The 23,091-nt window shown below is 40.1% G+C and overlaps 1 protein-coding gene across 2 annotated transcripts in view; it reads left to right on the forward strand.

The window, feature by feature from the left end:
- The window catches only part of Sh3d19 (SH3 domain containing 19), a 122,203-nt gene that overhangs the window by 82,979 nt on the left and 16,133 nt on the right, over positions 1-23,091 (forward strand). For both annotated transcript variants that reach the window (XM_042701762.1, XM_042701761.1), the window contains exons 8-12: positions 3,902-4,009; positions 7,537-7,649; positions 13,811-13,872; positions 15,039-15,300; positions 18,292-18,360. In XM_042701762.1, the coding sequence (XP_042557696.1) occupies positions 3,902-4,009; positions 7,537-7,649; positions 13,811-13,872; positions 15,039-15,300; positions 18,292-18,360 (614 nt within the window). The remainder of the gene's footprint in view (positions 1-3,901; positions 4,010-7,536; positions 7,650-13,810; positions 13,873-15,038; positions 15,301-18,291; positions 18,361-23,091) is intronic.

Below are 23,091 nucleotides of genomic sequence, written 5' to 3' on the forward strand. Positions count from 1 at the left end.
TCATTTTCAACACAGTGTCTAGTACCTCTGCTGCATTTGTTCACCCTCTGTCCCACCCCTTCCAAGCCTCCCATTAACCTCCCAGAGACAGATAAACTAACAAAGAAAGCCTCCCATTAACCTCCCAGAGACAGATAAACTAACAAAGAAAGCCTCCCATTAACCTCCCAGAGACAGATAAACTAACAAACAAGGAAAAAGGTAAAGAAAACAAAAATATTAACAAAGAAAAAAGAAACAATGTTTGTTTCCATTTCTTGGAGTTCATTTTGATAAAGATTATTTTATATGGTCATATGCACATAGTTATTGAACCCTTGTGTTCCTCTCCTAAGAATATCCTCCTTTGGTCTCACTGTGAATGTCTAGAGACCTGTATAATTTATCATGTCCCAGTGTATTGTCTTTTACCATCTAGTGTGTTTACTTTTGCCTGTTGAACTGCTGTTGTTTTGCAGTACTGAGATTTCAACTTAAGTCCTCCCTTTGGCTAGGCAGGCCCTCTACCACTTTAGCCACACCTCCACATCTGTATGTTTTAGTTATTTTTTCAGGTAGAGCTTATATCTGGACCAGCTTGGGACTACAGTCCTATTTATATCTCCCCTGTTGCTGATCTTACAAGCTCTTGCCACCATACCCAGCTTATTTGTTGAAACTGGCTGTTGTTAATTTTTTATCCAGGCTGACCTTAAACCATGGACTTTCTGATCTCCACCCTGAGGTTCAAGACATGAGAGTACAGATGTGAGTCTCTGTACCTGGCCATGAACAGTTCTTGAATCTGCCTCTCATTTCCATCTCTCCTTGTTTTTTCCCACATTCAACCCTTATGCTCAGATTCCTGCAGCTGCCTCCTAAATAGAGCCCTCTGAAGTTCCTCCATATAGAGTTGGCTGCCCTAGAGATTTTTTCTAGTGCTTACACAGGTCCTGTGGCTTGCCTGCTTGTTGCTTTCCAAAGGCCTTCAGGATTTCAGGAGGGATTTTATTTATTGATTTGGGGCTTTGTGACTCTGATGACATTTCTATGACATTGTCACTGTAAACAAAAGATCATGTTCTTTTTGTGAAAACTTTTGTCTAATATGGGCCAGATAGGATCAGCCAGAAACTGAGAGAGAAAAACACAGGAGAAAGGAAGCTCACAGATAACTTTCTCAATAATCTTTTCTCAACAATATAGGAAACCTTAACCAAAAATAGTATTCAGAAAAGTGAAGTTATGATATTCATCTCAAGGAATACAGCTCAGAAAATACTAAGGCTATGAAAACGTTGTGAGAGCTGGGAAGGTAGCGCAGTGGTAGAGCGCTTGCCTGGCATGCATGAGGCCCTGGGTTCGATTCCTCAGCACCACATAAGCAGAAAAAGCCAGAAGTGGTTCTGTGGCTCAAGTGGTAGAGTGCTAGCCTTGAGCTGAAGAGCTGAGGGACAGTGCCCTGGGCCCAGAGTTTAGGCCCCACGACCGGCAAAAAAATGATATATGTGTGTGTACTTGATATATATATAGATATCTATCTATCTATATATATATATATATACATATACAATACACACACATATATACATATATACATATATATGTATGTAATTTTAAGGGAAAACTCATAAAACAGGCAATTTAACATTGGCTTCATTTCTTGGCCAGAATGCTTTGCAGAAGTATCAGTGATTCTGCTTCACAAGTTTACAATCTTAGCCACTTGTCATAAAAGGCTCTGCTGTCAGCCCCATTGCACAGACCAGAACAGTAGTTTAGCAGCCAGTTGCTGCTAGTAACACAACTCAAGAGGGAGAGAAATGACCGAGAAGCCTGTGTGGGCTGGGGAAACTAATTAGGATTACAAAGCCTATTATCAGAGGCAGGTGCTGGGGGGGAAAACTACTTTATCATCAGTGATTTTCTCAATCCAATAATGAAACCAAGTCGCAACAGATCCAGACTATCTGGTGTTGGTGTGAGGGACTGGAAGGAGGTGCAGCTGAACCAAAGTAGAGGAAAATGGCACACTTGACTTTTCATAGATTTGGGCGGGCAATTCTTGTGATGCCCTATCACTTTTGTAGTAGCAACAGCAAGCAGTCATAGGTGGCTTGCATGCAAAGATTTAAGGAGTGAGTTTGGAAATGCTGTAGTATGCATAAGGTCTTAGTCCCATGCTAAAACTGCCAAAAAAAAAAAAAAAAAATAGCCCAGGTTAATTCTGGGCAGAGAGGAAGAAACCCGCACTATCATTGAGATGAAAACCAGGCATCTGCCTCCCACTCCTCCCTGCTTTACACTCCTCACAAGAGCTTGGCCAGGGACATGGTGCAGACTGAGGGATGGATGCCAGGCTTGCTGACTGCACACAGCTGGGGTACATCACGCAGTACATCACTGATGCCAGACAGTCTGCAAGAGCAGCATGGAAGAGTTCCTTGCCTCTCTGGGTGGAGAAAGGAGGTGTTTTTAATAGAGACTGTTTAGTAGGATAACTATACATGATATTAGTGCCAGTTAAAGAATAACTAATAGTATTAAACATGAAAGAGAAGCTGTATGCTGATGGCTCACTTCTGTAATCCTAGCTGTGAGGATCACTGTTCAAAGCCAGCCCAGGCAGGAAAATCTGTGAGACTCTTATCTCCAGTTAACCACCAGAAAGCCAGAAGTAGAGCTGTGGCTCAAAGTAGTAGAGCACTAACCTTGAACAAAGAGAGCTTAAGGACAGTATCTAGGCCCATGTTCAAGCCCAATGACTGATAGAGGTGGGGGAGTTGGGAGAGAGAGGCCATTGTCAGGGATGGTGGTCACCTGAGAGGGAAAGAAGGAGTAAGGACTTTTGATTTTTAGCTTAACAATTCCTACATCCTACAAGAGCCAGTCAGCTGAAGGTGCCTCTAGAACTGCACCTGGTCACAGATAGAAGGTATATCCTGTTCACGTGAAGGACATGTGAAGGTTAGAGTAGTATCTTCTTACCAACCTCTAGTGCATGGAACTGGTGGAATTAGATACTATCCCATCCGTCTCATGTGGAACAAAGGCAGTGTTCTGGGCTACATAGAGTATCTTTCACAAAGCGTTTTATTTTTTTCTTCTGGCTAATCTACTTATTTTTAGGTTTCTTTAGTCATTTTCCAAACCACTGAAACCACTGAGAAAAACATTTAAAGAGACTTTGAGTTAAAAAATAATAATTGTATAGTCATGCTTTTGTATAAAACACTTTTCCTAGGTGCATAGATAGCTACATAGATACTGTTCATTTAAAATACATCAGTTAGGATGGAAAAAGGCCAAGACATATATTCTTGCCCCCAAATTATTAAATATTGGAAGGAAGATGTCTTATTTTGTGTCTGGAGTAACACGTGTACCACTCTCCTTTTACTGAAGAGCAGTCTTAATAAATTAATTACCCAGTCAGAGACTTCTGGACCCCTTCCCTGTGCCAGCTGGCACTGAGAAGGATGAGGGACTTTGGTGAACCCATGAGCAGGCTCAGAGAAGAATCCTTACTTCCTGGGACACAGGATATGGGCATGGTGCGGGGGGGCGGGGGAGAGGGCATGGGCTGAACAACTTGGAAAGATTGTCTTGTTTCTGTTACCCCTCATTTTCATGAGACACTTATTAAATGATTAGACTCCCCTGAAATGCAGCATCTCTATTCAGGATTGTCCTGGATCTCTCATCAGAGGAAGAAAAGTGATATGAATTATTTACAGAGCACTAAATCATTTCCTTTTTATGATTTCCAACTTTGTTTTGGTCTCTGCAAACTGAGATTTTGTTTATCCCTGAATAGCTTTCCCTGGGGCATGAAAAATAGAACTCTTAAATTATGAATGAGGTTTTTTTGTTTGAGTCCTTATTAACTAAAACATGTAAAATAAACTATGTTTTTCATTAGATCCCTTTCAGCTCCCCACAAAAGCAGAAGCAACAAAAGAAAGGTCAGTTCAACCAGCAACCACCAGGAAGCCCACTGTCATTCGGATCCCCGCTAAACCAGGAAAATGTAAGCACTCTGCTATCTTTATTTGCTTCTACAAGAGCCTGAGAGAGAAATACTTATTTACCAATGTAACTGACACTTATTATTCATAGTCATGGACATTTAGAAGGAATTGTTTTCTCACAATTCTGCAGAAAATTAGAACAGTACCTTTGCATTTCATGTTTCTTTATGTTTGTTTAAAGCATGTTATCACCTCTGTAAAGATAGGGAAGTAAGGGGCTAGGAAGATGGCTCAGTGGTAGAGCGCTTGCCTTGCATGCATGAGGCCCTGGGTTCAATTCTTCAGTACCACATAAGCAAAAAGAAAAAAGCCGGAGGTGGCGCTGTGGCTCAAGTGGTAGAGCGCTAGCCTTGAGCTGAAGAGCTGAGGGACAGCGCCCAGGCACAGAGTTCAGGCCCCATGACTGGACCCAAAAAAAAAAAAAAAAAAAAGATAGGGAAGTAACTTAAATGAATAACACAGTTATCAATGTCTATCAGAAAAATACTATTCCTATCAGCATTATTAAATATGTTTGGGTGTAGATTATGTAAAAACCTGTACCCAAGCTGGACATGAGTGGTTCATGCCTATAATGCTAGTTACTCAGGAGGCTGAGATCTGAGGGTTGTGGTTCAAAGCCAGGCTAGCCAGGAAAGTCTATGAGACTCATCTCCAGTTAGCTACCATAAAAGCCAGAAGTGGAGCTATGGATCAAGTGGTAGAGAACCAGCCTTGAACAAAAAAGCTCAGGATCAGTGCCCACGCCCTAAGTTCAAGCTCTAGAATTGGGGTGAGTGTGCATTTGCACACACACATACACACACACACACATATACAAAATCTGTGTACCCAAAAGGTCTAAAAATAGATGATACCTTTTGGGCATGTGTGTGTACCAGTGCTAGGGCTTAACCTCAGAGCCCACTAGGATTACAAGTTTGAGACACTGGCACCCAGCTATAGCAATACTTGCTTTTTATGATGATGCTATTGCTAAATAATTTTTTCAATCACAGTAATATTTATTTGGGTGTGTGTACTGGTGTTGGGGCTTGAACTTTGGGCCTGAGTGCTAGCTCTGAGATTTTCTTGCTCTACCACTTGAATTGCAGCTTCACTTCCAGGTTTTTTTTGTGATTAATTGGAGATAAGTCTCTTGGACTTTTCTGTCCAGGCTGGCTTTGAACCACAATCCTCAGATTTGAGCCTGAGTAGCTAAGATTACAGGTGTGAGCATTCAGTGCCCAGCATTTTCCTCCCTTTGAAAATATTTCCTAGACCCTATCTTACAGACTCAAGTTCATTGGGACATTATTAATATATATCATTTATTATTAATTATTTTATTGTTTTATATGTATATGTTTATTTAAATGTATAAGATCAGAAATGTACATTAATTTCTCAATTCGTATTGCTGGGTGGAAAGAATTTATTTCTTTAAAATAGATGCCTGCTGCTGGTGGCTCATGCCTATAATCCTAGCTACTCAGGAGGCTGAGATTTGAAGATCATGGTTCAAAACCAGCCCGTCAGGAAAGTCCATGAAGCTCTTACCTCCAGTAAACCACCCAGAAAGCTGGAAGTGGCACTGTGGCTCAAGTGGTAGAGTGCTAGCCTTGAGCTGAAGAGCTGAAGGACTGCACCCAAGCCCAAAGTTCAAGCCCCATGACCAAAAAAAATTAAACAAAATAAAATGTATGAGGTGTATATTTGAGCCACTGGCTTCTTTAAAAGCTCATCTTCAATATTTTCCTTCATTTCTCTGTTGTTGTTTATCCTATTTCTTACTTGTTACAGGATATGTTACATAAGTAGTCGGAAGAGAAATGTCATTTGTCCCACATAAACACACTGGAGCCTCTTACATCATGAACTCCTACTTTTGTTTTCCTTTTGAAATTCTCTTTCTCCCTAGCTTCTGCTTGGTTATATCTTCGCCATTTATTTATACCATCTTCCAAAACAATTGGTGATCCTAAGGAATAAAAGAATAAAAAGGAGGGGCTGGGAAGGTGGCTCAGTGGTAGAGCGCTTGCCTTGCATGCATGAGGCCCTGGGTTCGATTCCCCAGCACCACATAAGCAAAAAGAAAAAAGCCGGAAGTGGTGCTGTGGCTCAAGTGGTAGAGCACTAGCCTTGAGCTGAAGAGCTGAGAGACAGCGCCCAGGCCCAGAGTTCAGGCCCCACGACTGGACCCAAAAAAAAAAAAAGAATAAAAAGGAAATGTTTCCTGTCAGTGGCTATTACAGGACATACATAAATCATCCCCTATTCTAGGTTTTCCATGTGACGTGAAGGCAGAGCATTCACTTACGAAGTGCTGCGTATATCTGCCTCCTTCCAGTGCTCCAGCGACCAGTGTAGGAGAAAGCTTTGTCCTTCTCAGCATCTGACAGTCAGCCTCTCCTCGCCAGGTGTTCTTGTTCCCTGGTGTCAGTTATCTGACCCTCATTATATCTAGTCATCTTTGTTTTCTTCCATTAAAGTAAGATAGAAGGACACTGTTGCTGAGAAATGGATGCAGTTTGTATGTAAAAGTATCATTTGTTTAATTGAGGTTAATTATGTTCATTAATCTAAACTAATGATTTAGAAAACCTAATTTGGACCAGGAAGGGTTAGGTGTACAACCTACTATTAGGATGAGCACCGACTTTCAGGTTCTAAAGAAGGGGAAAAAATAGACAATTACTAACAGTTTCTTCATTATAAAGTATGCAGGATATTGTCTGGAATGTCATTGTCTAGAACTTTCTATGAAGATGATAATGTCCCATATTTGTGCTGGCCATAAGAAGCCTCTGTATTCAAGGTGCTGCTGCATATAGGAAATGTGGTTGGTGCAAATGATAGATTGAAATTTTAATTTTCTTTCATTTTAATTAATTGAGGTTTAAGGATAAATTGCCACATGTGATTATTATTAGCTAGTAGACTATAGACAAAAGTAGGACTAGATTTTGGTTGGAGAAATGTTACAAATAACGTGCCTGAGTTAAGTATCTGGTACATAAAAGGCTCTTAACATGCTATTTAATTACTTAGTATTATTTTCACTCTATAAAACATACAGTAGCCCACACTGGTGGTTCATGACTATAATCCTAGTTACACAGGAGAATAAAATCTGTGCTTTGTGGTTTGAAGCCAGCCGTAGCAGAAAAGTCCATGAGACTCTTACCTCCAATTAACTACCGAAAGGGCCTGAAGTAGATCTGTGGCTCAAGTGGTAGGTGCTTGAGCAAAAAAGCTGTGTTCAAGCCCCAGGACTAGTGCATGTGCACATGCGTGCGCACACACACACACACACACACACACACACACACACACACACACACACACAAAATCATCCAATAAAATGAACTGATGTTGATTAATATCTCAGATTTCTGAAGTTTTTGAGAGCTCTTTGGCATTTGCTTAGGTATCTGTTCTGCCAGGAGTTCTGTGTGACCACCATTTTCCTTTAGAGCCAAACTACATCATTCACTTTGAAATGCCAGACGAGACATTACTAATGAATCGCTGCTACTTTTTCCAGGTTTACTTGAGGAACCACAAACTCCACCTCCACTCCCTGCTGAAAAGCCTATTGGAAACACATACAGTACAGTGTCTGCAAAACTCAGTAATGCTGACAGAAGTAGAAATTCGGTAAGTTATCATTACAGGTTGTGTTAGGTGGGAGACAGAACCATGTACTAAATTTAAACATTCAGCTGATGTCTACATTATTTAAAAAAGGAAGTTTGAAAAATAAACTTACACTAGAAACCAGTTGCTACTGGGCATGATGGCCTTGCCTGTAATCTCAATACTTAGGAAGCTAAGGTAGGAAGATCTCAAGTTCCAGACTAGTCTGGACCACATAGTGAGATATGTGTCAAAAAAAGAGAAAAATTGCTAGCCCTACATCTCCAATTAACCACTAGAAAACCGGAAGTGGCTCAATGGCTCAAGAGGTAGAGTGCTTGCCTTGAGCTGAAGAGCTGAGGGACAGTGCCCAGGCCCAGAGTTCAAGCCCTACCACCAAAAAAAATGAGGAAAAGAAAAGTGAGAGTAATTCATTATGTTTTGTCATAAAATAAGGGCATATTTTAAAGGTACTAATAATGAAGTTATTAAAAAAGAAATCTTGAGGCCTCGGAGCATGGCTCAAATGATATTACACCTGCCTAGCAAGGGTAAGGCCCTGAGTGTAAACTATAGTAAACACCAAGGAAAATAAGACTTTTTATTTTTATTGAAGTAGATTTAGTCAGATTGTCACCTTTTATTGAAACTAGCCAAATAGTAATATGATTTTTAAGATAATTACCCTAAGAATTTTTCAATCTGAATTTTTTCTTCTGGACCAGTACTGGGGCTTGAACTCAGGTAAGATCTTGGGCACTATCCCTTAGCTTTTTTTGCTTAAGACTAGTATTCTATCATTTGAGCCACAGGTCTACTCTGGCTTTTTGGTAGTTAATTGGAGATAAGAGTCTCACAGACTTTTCTGCCTGAGTTGGATTCAAACCATGATCCTCAATTATCAGCCTCCTGCATAGCTAAGATTACAGGTGGAAACCGCATGTGTACTTGGCTCAATCTGAAATTTAAGGGGAAAAATTAGTTTTAAAAAATGAGGCCAGGCACTGGTGGCTCATGCCTGTAATCCTAGCTTCTTAGGAGGCTGAAATCTGAGTATTGGGGTTCGAAGCTAGCCCAAGTAGGAAAGTCTGTGAGAGTCCAATTAACTACTACCACCACAACCCTCAGTTTTAAAAAACGCCAGAAGTAGAGCTGTGACTCAAGTGGTAAAATGCTAGCCTGGAGCAGAAAAGTTCAGGGATAGCACCCAGGCCCTAAATTTAAGCCAATGGAGCAGTGCGCGCGCGCGCATACACACACACACACACACACACACACACACACACACACACACACACACACACACACACACACACACACACACACGTGATGATAATGCTTTATTGTACATCTCTTAGGATTAAGATTAAATCCACACACCTACATGATGTCAACTTTATTTATTTATTTTGCTGGTCTTGGGGCTTGAACTCAAGGCCTGGATTCTGTCCCAGAGTCTCTCTGTGCTCAAGACTGCCAAGACTGTCACCAGAAGTTGAGCCACTTCTGGTTTTTTCTGTGTATGTGGTGCTGAGGAATGGAACCCAGGGCTCCATGCCTGCTAGGCAACTAAGCCACATTGCCATCCCCATGATGTCAACTCTAATACCATTCCTTCATATGTTTAAAAAAATTCCACTTGGTAAATGATATTTAAGGCTTGTTTCAAGAGAAAAACATTTTTAATATCTTTGGACCAAGTTTTCAGTTCAAACATCATAATAGTTTATACTGTGTGTTAGCTGTGCTTATCATACATACAAATTCATCTAATCATCTAGTGAAGAGAAATTTCTTTGAAGGAGACATTAGATTAAATTAGCTAATATCAAGTTAATGAGATTTTTCTGTAGGATGAATTAAAATTGAATCATCATTTATATTTTCAAAGGGCTTGGTAATAAATTTTTATGAAAACTGGACTAAGAAAGTCCATAAGTAGATAGCAGCACTCTGCTGTATGTTGAATGAGAAAATCCCAAACTTCCCTGAAGGAAAAGTTCCTTGAACTTTCAGGCTTCTGCTCTGAGAGCATTATTAAAGGAAGAGAGAAGCCAGGAGCTGGTGGCTCACACCTGTAATCCTAGTGCCTGAGGAAGCTGAGATGTGCGTATTGCAAAATCAAAGCCACTTCAGGGAGGAAAGTCTGAGAGTCTCTTATCCCCAACTACCAAAAAGCCAAAAATCAAGGTATACCTCAAGGGGTAGAGAGCTAGCCTGGAGTGAAATTTTTAAGGCCCTATGTCCCAGCACCAGCTGGTACAAAATAAAATAAAAAAATAAATGAAGAGGGAGAAGAGCTTTTACATTCAGTAAGTAATCTACAAAGCTTTATAGGGCTTTTGTTAAATGTAATGTTAAGTAGTCCACAAGCATTCTAGGAAAACAAGAAAAAGAAGCTAGACTAAACTAAATTCTGTGGACATGTACTCCATTCATCATGTGCTTGTGCCTCATGTGACCGACGCAAGGCAAAGCCTGCCTTGCTCTACTTACACAGGACGTTAGAGTGGCTTGTGCTTTCACAAAGGCACACCAGCACAGACACCTGACTCTGAAAAAACAAGAGAGAATAGACCTCCGGTGAAAGGACTTGTTTACAATCACACTGATTATCTTGAAGCCGAGTCACACGTCCTCTTGTTTGAGAATTAGAATCACTAAACACATTTTAGATCAGACCGGAAGGATAGAGGTGTGGCTGAGGGGCTGTAGAAGGACCTGTGACCAGACCGTAAAGACTAAAAGTATAGATGAGGGCTGGAAACCCTGTACCATTACTCCCTCCATGAGTGTTGGGGAGCTTTCCATCTACAGGTGGATGGCTGCAGCTGCCAGGCCTTGGTCACCTTCACTTAAACAATGAGGGACTCCTGTTGTGGTACATAGAACGTGGGTGCACAGACTCTCAAAGCATCCCTCACCGACACCACCAACTTGTGCAGGAGAGTTGGGAGACACTGCAGAACCCACGCAAGGAACCAGCCATAGAACTCTGAAGTGTGGGTGAAATTCTGATTTAAGATTTGCTCATCATAGAAAATCAAGAAATTAAAAAGATCCTCCACAAAAATACCGCCACTTGGGTTGGGATGTAGCTCAGTGGCAAAGCGCTTGCTTAGCAAGTGCAACATCCTGGGTTCAATCCTGAGGAGGAGGGGGGGGGAGGGGAAGAAGAAGAAAAGAAAAGACAGTTAAAAAAAAAAAATACCACCAGCTGCCAGTGGTTCACTCCTGAAATACCTGCTGCTCAGCAGGCTAAGATTTGAAGCCATCCCGGGTAGAAAATTCCTAAAGACTTCATCTCCAATTAACTAGAAAAAAAAAAAAAACTAAACTAAAACAGACTGCAGGTTCAAGTGGTAGAACACCAGCCATGAGCTAGCAAGCAAAGCAAGTACCAGGTTCTGCGTTCAAATCTCAGTACTGCCAAAATTAAATACATAAAAAGTTTCTCCCTAGCTGCTAGGGTTTGTTTTGCTTGCTGTAATTTTAAATGTGGCCAAAAGAAAAAATTTTTCATTTTATTCCAGCAGCATTTTCAGAAAAAAAAATACAAGTAGCAACATATTTATAAGACACAGATTACATACTGGAATATTGCAGGGTTTATGGACTAGTGATTCACCTCACTACATTAACTGAGCTCATTAGTGAAACCAAATTTTAAAGGCAAGCATAATTTGTTTTTAAAAATGGGATTTAAAACATCGAAACATGTTTAAATGAGCACAGTTATTGGCAATTAATCATTTAGTATTTAAGGAAAAGTTATAAATGCTCAGTGAATTTAAAATCAGAAAAGTATGCTATAACTCATTTATAATCTGAATTTTCCTATTTTCCCAAAATATGATTAAACTCTCTTTACAAAAAAAAAAGTAGCAGTTGAATTTTACAAGGATACCCCCTTCCCTCATGAGGTCTTGGAGAAATTTTGTCATAGGTGTCATGCTACTGTCTAAGTAGGAAAGGAAAAAATCTTTTAGAAAAGTTTTAAATTCTGACTGAAAAATATAAGATAGTTGGAATGAAAAGAAGTTGTTAGGAATTTAGGAATTGGGGGAGAAGGCCACAAGTTTTTGTCTGAGGTACCTCGGCACTAAATGACATCATAGACCAAATGCACTTACCAGACATCTACAGAATACTTCACCCAGCAGTTACATAATATATAATCTTCTCAAAAACCAACAAAAACTTCTCCAAAATAAATACTATTGTAGAACATGAAGCAATCTTAGAAAATGCCAACAAAATTGAAATAACTCCCTGTATTCCAGCATACCATAATGGAATTAAACTGGAACTCAACAGCAAAAGATACTCCTGAAAATACTCAAAACATGAGAAGTCTGAAAGTGGTAGAGTACTAGCCTTGAGCAAAAGAGTTCAGGGACAGCACCAGGCCATGAGATCAAACCCCATTATTACACACACACACACACACACACACACACACACACACACACACACCTGGAAACAGCACCAGGCCATGAGATCAAACCCCATTATTAACCACCACCTACACACCCAAACACACACACACACACACACACACACACACACACACACACACCTGGAAACAGCACCAGGCCATGAGATCAAACCCCATTATTAACCACCGCCTACACACACACACACACACACACACACACACACACACACACACACACACACCTGGAAACAGCACCAGGCCATGAGATCAAACCCCATTATTAACCACCGCCTACACACACACACACACACACACACACACACACACACACACACACACACCTGGAAACAGCACCAGGCCATGAGATCAAACCCCATTATTAACCACCACCTACACACACACACACACACACACACACACACACACACACACACACACACACACACACACCTGGAAACAGCACCAGGCCATGAGATCAAACCCCATTATTAACCACCGCCTACACACACACACACACACACACACACACACACACACACATCCTGGAAAAGCCAGGCACTGTAGCATACACCTGTGATCCTAGTTGCTGAGGCTATAAACTGAGGGTGGAGGTTTGAAGCCAGCCTGGGTAGGAAAGCTCTTGAGACTCTTATTTCCAGTTACTGTCAAAAAGCTGCTCCTCAAGAGGTAGAGTGCTAGCTTTGAGCGGGCACTAAAGCCAAACAACAAAGCCTAGGTCCTGGTTCAAGCTCTACTACTGGCACTAGGTATGTAGGTTAGGTAGATAGATAGATAGATAGATAGGTAGATAGATAGATAGATAGATAGATAGATAAAAACTTAACATTCTAGGGGCTGGGAGTGTGGCTTAGTGGTTGAGTGCTTGCCTAGCATTCATGAAGCCCTGAGATTGATCCCTCACTACCACATGAACAGAAAAAACCGGAAGTGGTGCTATGGTGCAAGTGGTAGAGTGCTACCCTTGAGCAAAAGACACTCAAGGACAGTGCCCAAGCCCTGAGTTCAAGCCCCAGGACTGGCAAGAACAAAATAAACAAACAAAAACTAACATTCTTACTCTCTGTCCTTCAGTTTTCCTATCTCTCCACTCTTCCCTATAAAACACTTCTCAGCCCATTCCACCGCCTGCGGTGGTGTTATTTACTTGGACCTCTCTTTCTCCCTCCACGGCATCCTCTCACAACACTCCTTAATGTCCCTTTTATATTCCCCACCTGCTTTAGTTCAAACTCTCCTGCAAAATGTTGAAACCATCTCAGAAGGAGATAAAGATCTGCATGTTCAAAGCAAAACAAACTAATAACCACTTCACTTAGCATGTGTTTAAACTCAGGAACAGAGTGTTTCCTGTGTATACTAGGATGGATAAATACCAAATATTTGTTTATAGTGCCTGCTTGAATCGTTATTGAGTTAACCTAGTGTGATTTACACATCACCCTTTCATAGCTCATGAATCACAAGGTATCAGGCCAACACACATAGGTTTCTTTCTCTAGCAGTTTTTTTTTTTTTTTTTTTTTTTTACCTATATTAGGACAGACAATTGAGTAGGAGTGAGTAATAAATTAATAGCTTATCTGAAAAGTATTTTCAGCTATTTTCTGTAACTCATCTATACTTCCTCTCACAAACCCAGCTAGAAAGCTGTCTAAAATGCCTTTAGACCAGCTCATGTTTTATATTAACTCTGAGTGAAAAAAACTTTCTTTTATACTTGTAGGAATCTGACCACGCCAGTGATTCAGGAGGTTTGATGCGAGGACCCCCAAGGTTGCCACCAAGGTAAATAAACTATGGGGAATGTTAGAGAAAAATTAATGGCTCAGCCAGGTAATGACTGTTCATGCTGATAGTCCTAGCTTCTCAGGATGGTGAGATATGAGGATTGCAGTTCAAAGCCAACCCAAGCAGGAAAGTCTGTGAGAGTCTTATCTCCAGTTCACTACCAAAAAGCCAGAAGTAGAGGTGTGGCTCAAGTGATAGAGGGCCAACCTTGAACAATAAGTCTAATAACACCTTGGCTCAGTTCAAGCCCCAGTACCCGCACCAAAAAGAAAAAGAAAAACAGCTCAGAGTTTTAATCCCTCCCCCCCCCTTTTTTTTTCCAGAGGTGAGGACCAAACTCAGGGCCTTGCGCTCACCAGGAGGGCGCTCTTCCCTGAGCTAAACTCCCTCAACCCCTTTTTCTACCTTGCAGAACAAGTATTTTTACTTATCCTCAAATAAATGAACAAGACTACCTTCCATACCCAAAACAACTCCACTTCTGGAATACAGACATACTCAGCTAAGTGGGACAGACCTGGTATTTGGAATTCCTAAAAGGCCACAGGCTCTGGGATGTCCAGGTGACTAGGTGCTGAGTTCCAGGGCTGTTGGAACAAAAGGCCATGTTGCTATCATAACACTTTGCCACAGTGAATTTTTTTTCTACTCTAGGATGAAGGAATCACTAACCTGTCTCATTTTCAGAACTGGTTTTATGTTCATCTAAATTGAGGTTTTAATAGTAACTCCGATAACAGGAACATTAGGGGAGTTTGATGTTCCTTTTCTAATTACACAAAAGACTCTAGCACATGCACCTGTGAGCTTATTATAAGCTGTTCATCTGAGGCTTGGTAGAGAGTGCTTAGTTTCCTGCAACAGTCATGGAGTGTTTAAGAGCAGTGAGGGCCTTAGAGAGCTCGTGATAGTAAACGCTTGTTTGTCTTGAGCTAATGAATCTCTAGTGCAAAATAAGAGGAAGCTGCCATTTCCTCTAATAATATAATGTTTAATGCAACAGTCATTAGCTCAAAAATAGCATGCCCTGCAGGTTTCAGCATACTATATTCCACTAGCAGAGAAGCTATATGTGTGTGTTTAGAAAAGAAAAAAATAAAAAGGACAAAACAGAACCTAATGCCAATCAAAACACTAACTCGTGGTGATGCCTTGCTTTTCAGACCTGCAAACGGAAAAGCCATTCCAACTCGACGGCCTCCTTCCAAAGGAGCCCCCGAGAGACCACCTCCCCCCAAACTTTCTGCCACCAGAACATCAAAAAAACTGCCTTTTAGCCGATCATCCTCTGAAATGGATCTTCAGAGAAAACAAAGTCACTTGGCATCTGGACTCTCAAAAGCCAAGAGTCAAGTCTTCAAAAGCCAGGATCCGGTGCTACCCCCTCGCCCCAAACCAGGACACCCTCTCTACAAGAAATACATGGTAAATTAAGCCTTTAAGATGTTTACAGTTTAAAGATTTGCTCCAGAATATGCACTATATCCATTATTTCTCAGGAAAAGCTATTGAAACAAATGTGGAATTGTCCTTTGACTCTGAGTGCTTTAGATAAATTGGCTATAAGAGAACTTTAAAGCAGGGTGTGTTTTTTGTTGTTGTTGTTATTTGTTTATTTTTTGAAACTGGGGATTGAACCCAGGCTGTTATACTTACTAGACAAGCACTTTGCCACTGAGCTACATCCCAGCCCCTAAAGCAGGGTCTTTAAAGCACGTTTCATTATGAGACACACAGGGAAGGAGGAAACAGGCAGCCAGACAGTAGAAAAGGAAATCAAAAGTTATTACTAGGATAAGCAGACATCTATGAATTTTTTTTCTACTTTGTAAACCTAATTATAATAGTCCATTTAATAGCTACCAGTTAAAACTAATTTTTATCAGTAATTAAGATTATTGAGTGTTTTGTTTTTTGTTTGTGTTAGGATTTTTTTGCTTTTGTTTTGTTATGGATTTTCTGTTTTGGTTTGGTTTGGTTTTGATACAGGGCCTGACTTGTAATCCAGACTAGCTTTGAACTTAATTTGTAGCCCTGGCTGGCTTCAAACTCACAATCTTCCTGTCTCCTGCCTCCCAAAAGCTAAGATTTTAGGTGTAGGCTGCCATGCCTAGCAATAGTCAAAATATTAATTCTGTTTTCTTTAATATTTTCCTATCAAACAACTTTTGCCTCCATTTCCCCCCCCAAAAAAACAAAAAACAGAGTTAAGGAAGTGGCGCTGTGGCTCAAGTGGTAGAGCGCTAGCCTTGAGCTGAAGAGCTGAGGGACAGCGCCCAGGCCCAGAGTTCAGGCCCCATGACCAATAAAAAAAAAGAAAAAGAAAAAATCTGAAGAAAAATAAAATAATAAGGAGAGCAGGATTGGCTGAACTTATATTAAAGCAATTGAATGATACTGCAGCTAGTTGACTAAAATAGCAATTAATAATTTTATATTGTTCTACATTTCCACCATTGATCTAGAAATTGTTTTTACTTTAAGCTGTTCAAGGTTTTAGGGTTTTTTTAGAGCTGAGGACTGAACTCAGGGCCTTGCACTTCCCAGGCAAGTGCTCTTCTATTGAGCTAAATCCCCAACCCTAAAGGTTTTCTCTTTTGAGAAGAGAATAGACAGACAAGAATAAATAAATATATTCATATTTATTTAAACTAGTGAGACTTACTGCCTTTTGACTAAGATCAAGTATAAACTGATGAAACTTTAATTACCAAAACCCAGTGGTGTCTTTTGGAATAGATTCTTTGATAAATAAATACAAGCATCAATAGTAATTGGCATGTATTGAATACTAATTATGAGTCAGACACTGTTCAAAACACTTTATATGTTAATCTTATGAGTTAGGTGCTATTATTATTCTAGTTGCACAAGTGAGGGAAATAAGATTGAGAGATGAAGCCAAGTTGAACCAAGATTTGAACACAGGCCAACTGGCTCTGAGCCCATGTTCCCCACTGTTATGCTATGCTTCAAACCCAGTGTTACTAGTTGTAAAGTCTCTACTACCTTTGACCATTCTATACTAAGAGCCCTTATTGAGGGATGAGGTGAGAAATGGGGGGGGGGGGGGGCAGTAACAGTACTGGGGCTTGGACTCCAGGCCTCACACTGTCTTCATGGCTGGAGCTCTACCCCTTGAACCATGCCAACACTTCTGGTTTTATGCTGGTTAATTGAATATGAGTCTCTTGATTTTGTCTGCCCAGGATGACTTACAACCACAATTCTCACTCAGATCTCAGCCTCCTGAGAGCTAGGATTTAAGATATGAACCACTAGTCTAGTTTCACTTAGGGCTCTTACATAACTGACATTATGTCAGTAAAACATGTCAGAACGCAAAGGGATTAATACATTCAAAAGATAGTGGGTTTAGTATGGCAAATCTCATTATGAAAGAACTCCTTAAATCAGTTCTTCATTTTTCCCCCATGCCATTGAATTTCTTGCCAGAAATCTGAGTATATTGGTAGTCCTGGGACTCTATGGAAACACCCAAAAGTAATATTATATACCCCAGCCTTACAATGTTGTGTAATACTAAACAACATTGGCTCTTGGATGATCCAAAAGCCTTAGCAGTCTTCTTTCCACATTGGAAGTGAACTTGAATGACTACTTTTCCTCAATGTGTATTGTATATTGTACAGATCCTCTGATCTACAGTCACCAACCAGAATTCACCAAAACATGGACCAGAGCCCCCTCATTAGAGTGTGCACAGAATAAAAACCATGGCAGTTGCTGCAGGCCTTAAAGTGGATTTGAGACAGTGGGTGTGAGGGAGACTGTAGGGATGAGGCTCAAGGCATACGGTAGCCAGTGTAGGGAGAGCTCTAATCCTGACAGCCTTTTGTGAACCCTGAATTAAAAACATGCCTTGAGCTGGGCACCAGTGGCTCACACATATTAGCTAGCTAGATATAGTAGCTCCTAGCTACTCAGGAGGCTGAGATCTGAGGACTGTGGTTCAAAGCCAGCCTAGGTGTACAGCCCTTGAGACTCTTATCTCCAATTAACCACCAGAAAACCTGAAGTGGTGCTGTGGCTCAAGTGGTAGAGCGCTAGCCTTGAGTTGAAGACCTTAGGGACAGCGCCCAGGCCCAGAGTTTAAGCCCTATGACTGACCAAAAAAAAAAAAAAAATGCCCTGACAGGCTGTGAGGTCAGCTGCTAAGAACTGATCCTTTAGTCCCTGGGGACTTCACCTAGCTGTGATTGTTAGAGGAAACTTGAAGCCATATGCATCCTTTGTTGGAAATAGCAGACCCCACTTGATCCAGGGTGTGGAGTTTTTGATCCTGAGCAGAGAGAAGTTCTACTTTAGGTACTAATGTGCAATCCCCAAATGATAAGCAGTTTGCCAGAAGTTTGGGTGACTATGAGTAATTTTCTTCCTGGTTTACATTTTCAGCTGTCTGTGCCTCATGGACTCTCCAATGAAGACATTGACTCACAAAAGCCCACAGAGCTCTCCTGTAAGGTAAGGTGGAATGCTACCAAAAAGGAAAATGGAAAAGATTGCTGCCCTCTGATACTGCTATGACACATTATTAAATGCTTTAGGCTCCCAAGATTAAAAAGTGGAGAAGTAATAATATTTTATTAATAATAATTGCTTCAGCAAGTGGTATTGTACCTTGCAGTGCGGGGATGTACTTGTGATTCTGAAGCAGGCAGAAAATAATTACTTGGAATGCCAAAGGGGCAAAGGGACTGGCAGAGTTCACCTGTCTAAGATGAAAATTATCACTTATCCTGATGAGCAGCTTAGGAGCAGATCTGAAGTAAGGAATTAATATCACACAGCCTTCCTATCAAACATGGTAACACACATCATAGAACTATTAATTATATCCCATCCCCCTGGTTTTTTATTAGCACAGTCATTTTAACCAGAGCAAAAACTACAGTAGCATTTTATTCCATTTTTAGAATAAATTGCTTCTAAGAGACTGACTCACTCTTACCATCCTAATCACTTCAAAGCACAGAGGCAGAAAGTCTTTCATGTGGTTGTTCTGGCTTACAGAAACTTGAATGCTCACTCATGATTTTTCAATGGAGTGAGCTGTTTATTTTATTTTATTTTTTAAATAATGTGAGCCTGTTGCCAAAATGCCAGAGATTCATTTGCTAGCATAATGGGTAATTATTTTAAAAGGGACCATAGAAATGCTACATCTGATGTAAGAGTGCTTCCTTTTAAGATGTACACTTAATGTAAACCTCATTTCTCTTGATTTTAGCTCATAAAATAATGAAATATATTGCAACAACCCTCCAGTCACAATTTAGGCCTTACAAATTTGTGGATCCTGGTAAGATGCATGGATTATTGAAGGCCATCTGTTTAGAAAGAGAAATGCTATTTAACATTACTATAGGGGCATACTTTTCATTTTTTATTTTTATCTATTTTCCCCTCTGTGGTGCTGAGGATTGAACCCAGAGCTTTGCTCAAGCTGGGCAAGTGCTCTACTACTGAACTATTTCCCCAACCCTAGGTGTATTTCTAAAAGAGCTTATTAAGTTACCCAGTTAAGTTTTTATTGTTGCTTCACATAGTATATATGAAAGATAATGTCTATCCATTGTTCAGTCCTTACAAACTATTTGGTTCATTCTTCATCCTAGTTTTTAGTCTTGTCCAATAATTTTCATAGAAGGCAGTTTATCATTTCTCAGTCTACTAAGAAATTGAAACTTTGAATTTTGGAGAAGGATAGAGAAGAAATGTATCCAGCTAGTTGTAACTGGCATGTGAGAGGTCTAACCAGCTCACATAGGCAAAATCTGTTATTACTCATTTTTCTCTACATTTTGGTTCCGCATTTTATGTCTGTTTTATCTGTCCTCTCAGAATACTTTTATGGTAACATAGTGTTACAAAAGTCTGCTGTTATCATCATCATTACCATCATTGTTGTCATTACTATCATAATTAACACACATTAATTGTACAAAGGCGAGTTCATTGTGATATTTATGGGAAAGTGAGAGTCTGTCACCCAGTACTGTCAACTTCCACCCCGCATGGTCATTTAATCCTCTGAACTTCATTTGTGAAGGATGAGGTATGTATATACCTCACAAAGTTGACTTTGGAATTGACATAATAAGGTTCTATTTGTATAAAAATCCAGAGAAGTAGTGATTCAAACAGAACATATTTAGTACTTGCAACTATAGAATCTTATACTATGGAATATTACACAGTCATAAAGAAAAATGAAATCATTGTATTTGCAGGAAAAAGGATGAAAGTAGAGGATATCATATTGAGACAAGCCAAGGTCAAAAACAAAATATATTTTCACCCATATATGGAAGGTATATCTAAAAATATACATGCATATATACTTGTATACATATATATGTATATATATGGATAAGTCAAGAACATTCATCTAAGGAACTAAGAAGAGAAGGGGAAGAGGAAAAGTAAAAAGTTAGATGGAAAGAGCATAATTTTGAAATACATTGTAAGTATATATGAAAACAGCATTAAGATGGTGATAAATAGAGAGGTGAGAGGCCAGGCAAAGAGAAACAGGTTCTGTTGGAAGGGTAAGGTCATAATGGGAGGAGTTTGAGCTAACAAGGTAGATGAAAGAGGATGAATATGAGCAAAGTAGATAGTTTGCATATATAAAAACAAAATAATGAAACCTTTGAAGTTGTTTTAGAAAGGAGGGAAGTGGAGTAGGAAGGGATGAGATTGACTAGAATACATAGTCAACAGGTTTGGAAATGTCACAGTGAAATCCCCTTTCGATAACTAATGTATAGTAATAACAAAAGCCATAAGTAAATAAATAGATTCTGCAAAAAAAAAAAAAAAAAAATCCAGAGAAGGCAAATTCCTGGATTCATGATTAGATTAGGTACTGAGGAGAGGGGTAAGTGGGGAGAGACCTCTTATGAATAGGAAGTTTCATGTGTGAAATTTTCCCCCAGATACCCACACTGGTGGTGTGGTCTACAGGGTACCGAGCCCACAGGACGACCCCATCTAGCCTGTCTACTTTCCCTTCACCAGTAGCTGAGCAGCATTATCTGGGATATCTCCACATTGAAAGTGGAGGGGCTCAGGTTACCTTCCCATACTCCCAGGCTAGGACATATGAAGATCTTTGGTCCATTTGGAGACTCATGTTTGTCCTGTGAAGGAGATCAATCTCTGATTTTATCTTTTTTTTCCAAATAGATAGTCATCTAGTTTAATACCAGTTCTTGAATAGCTTTCCCTTTTTTCACAAATACCAATCATTTGAAAAAGGAAAATGTCACATACAGATGTATAGTTACATCATGTAAATTACTCTTTTGTTGGTACTGGGTTTTGAACTCAGTGTTTATGCTTATTAGGCAAGCACTGAACCACCAAGCCTGGCCTCTAATCCTTTTTAAATACTGGTTACTTTGAGATACTGATACTTTGAGTCTTACTTTTTTCCCAGGCCCATGCCTGGATTGTAACCATTCTCTTTTATACTTCTCACCATCCCTGGGATGATCAGCACACTCCACAGTGTCCAGCTTCTTCATTTGAAATGGTATCTCACAAACATTTTTTTGCCTGAGCTGGCCTGAACCATCATCCTCCTGATACAGGTTTCCCACATAGCTAGGATGATTGGCAGGAGCCATCTCACCCAGCTGTCTAAGCTGAGAGTGGGATCTCAAGGATTTTTTTTTTTTTTTTGCTGGGCTGGCTTTGAACCACAATCTTCCTGATCTCAGCCTCTCCCAAGTTGCTAATTACTGACCTGTGCCACCTCACCTAGGATAAATAACAATTGTGAAAGCTACTTCAAACCTAAAATAATTCCTTTCCACTTCCATGTTGCTTATTTATTTAAGGAAAAATGTCACATAGTCCCTGAGACAATGTTAAGGTTGCATTAGTAAACTGATACAGAAAGCTTCTTTTGCCATTACTGGCTTCCCTGAAGTTACATTCAGCTTACCTAATTCAAGAGAATGCAGTTTGCCCTGTGGTGCCAAAAGAGCAGATGAGATTCGGAAAAGATCTGAACAGAAGTGCTGCAGGACAGGAAGCGAGAAAATGGGCCATTACCATATGGTCTGCCTGAGCCAGAGGAGCAGAGACAGAGAAGGATCTGAATTAATCCTAACAGGACAGAAGTGATGAGAGGAGGAACACAAAACTCTGCCTTTATTTCTTCATGAAATTAAATTTCATTAATTTTTTCATTAAATTTGTTTTTTGTTTTTCTTTTTTTTTGCCAGTCCTGGGGCTTGAACGCAGGGTCTGGGCTCTGTCCACAAGCTTCTTTTGCTCAAGGCTAGCACTCTACCACATGAGCCACAGTACCACTTCCCGCTTTTCAAACCCAGGGCTTCACACATGCTAGGCAAGCACTTTACCACTAAGGCACAGTAAATTTGCATTTTAACTGATAACAACCTGAGGGTACAGCTCAGTGGAAGAGCACTTGTCCGACATGTGAGAGGCTCTGACTTTGATCTAGCATTGCAAAAGCTAAATAAATGCATGATGTCCTTCATTTGATGATAATGACGAAGATTATGATGATGATGATGATAAGTCTGTCTCTTCATATAATGATAGAAGAAGTGGTGGGGTACACCTATAATCCCAGCCAGGAGGTTGACATAGGAAGATCACGAGTATAAGGCCAGCCTGGGTATAGCTCAGAGGTAGAGCTCTTGACTAGCTTGTGCAAGGCCCTGAGCTCAATCCCCAACACTGGTGGTGGGTAGAAAGAGATGAAATGAGAAAGAATAGGGGAGAAACTTAGAATAACAACTGCATGTCAATAAGAAAGGGTCCCTTTTCAACCTGATCCTCTCCCCTCCAGCCTATCTAGGACATTGCTAGATAGGTGGAAAATATGACACTCCTGTTACTAATTTACTTAGAATTACTGTTGAATAAACCATTCCAATTAAATAGAAAAGCCAGGCATAGTAGGTGGCATTGCTTTCAAATTAGAAAAAAGCATTCAGTTAAGTGGTAATAAATGAAATGGATTTTACTTTTTGTGAATTATACTTCTGTGGGAGTTCATTACCTTCCTTCATTACAAAAGGCAAGAACTTAAATTGCAGAACTTTCTGCTTTTTCCATCCTAATAAAGACACAACTTGGAAGGATCTGTTCTTACTTTAAAGGAAAAACTACCTTTAAGGAGAATGAAGTTGCTGGGCACTGGTGGCTTATACC

The sequence above is a fragment of the Dipodomys spectabilis genome, unplaced genomic scaffold (genome assembly GCF_019054845.1).
Source record: "Dipodomys spectabilis isolate Male_0828 unplaced genomic scaffold, ASM1905484v1 ptg000297l, whole genome shotgun sequence".
NCBI lineage: Eukaryota > Metazoa > Chordata > Mammalia > Rodentia > Heteromyidae > Dipodomys > Dipodomys spectabilis.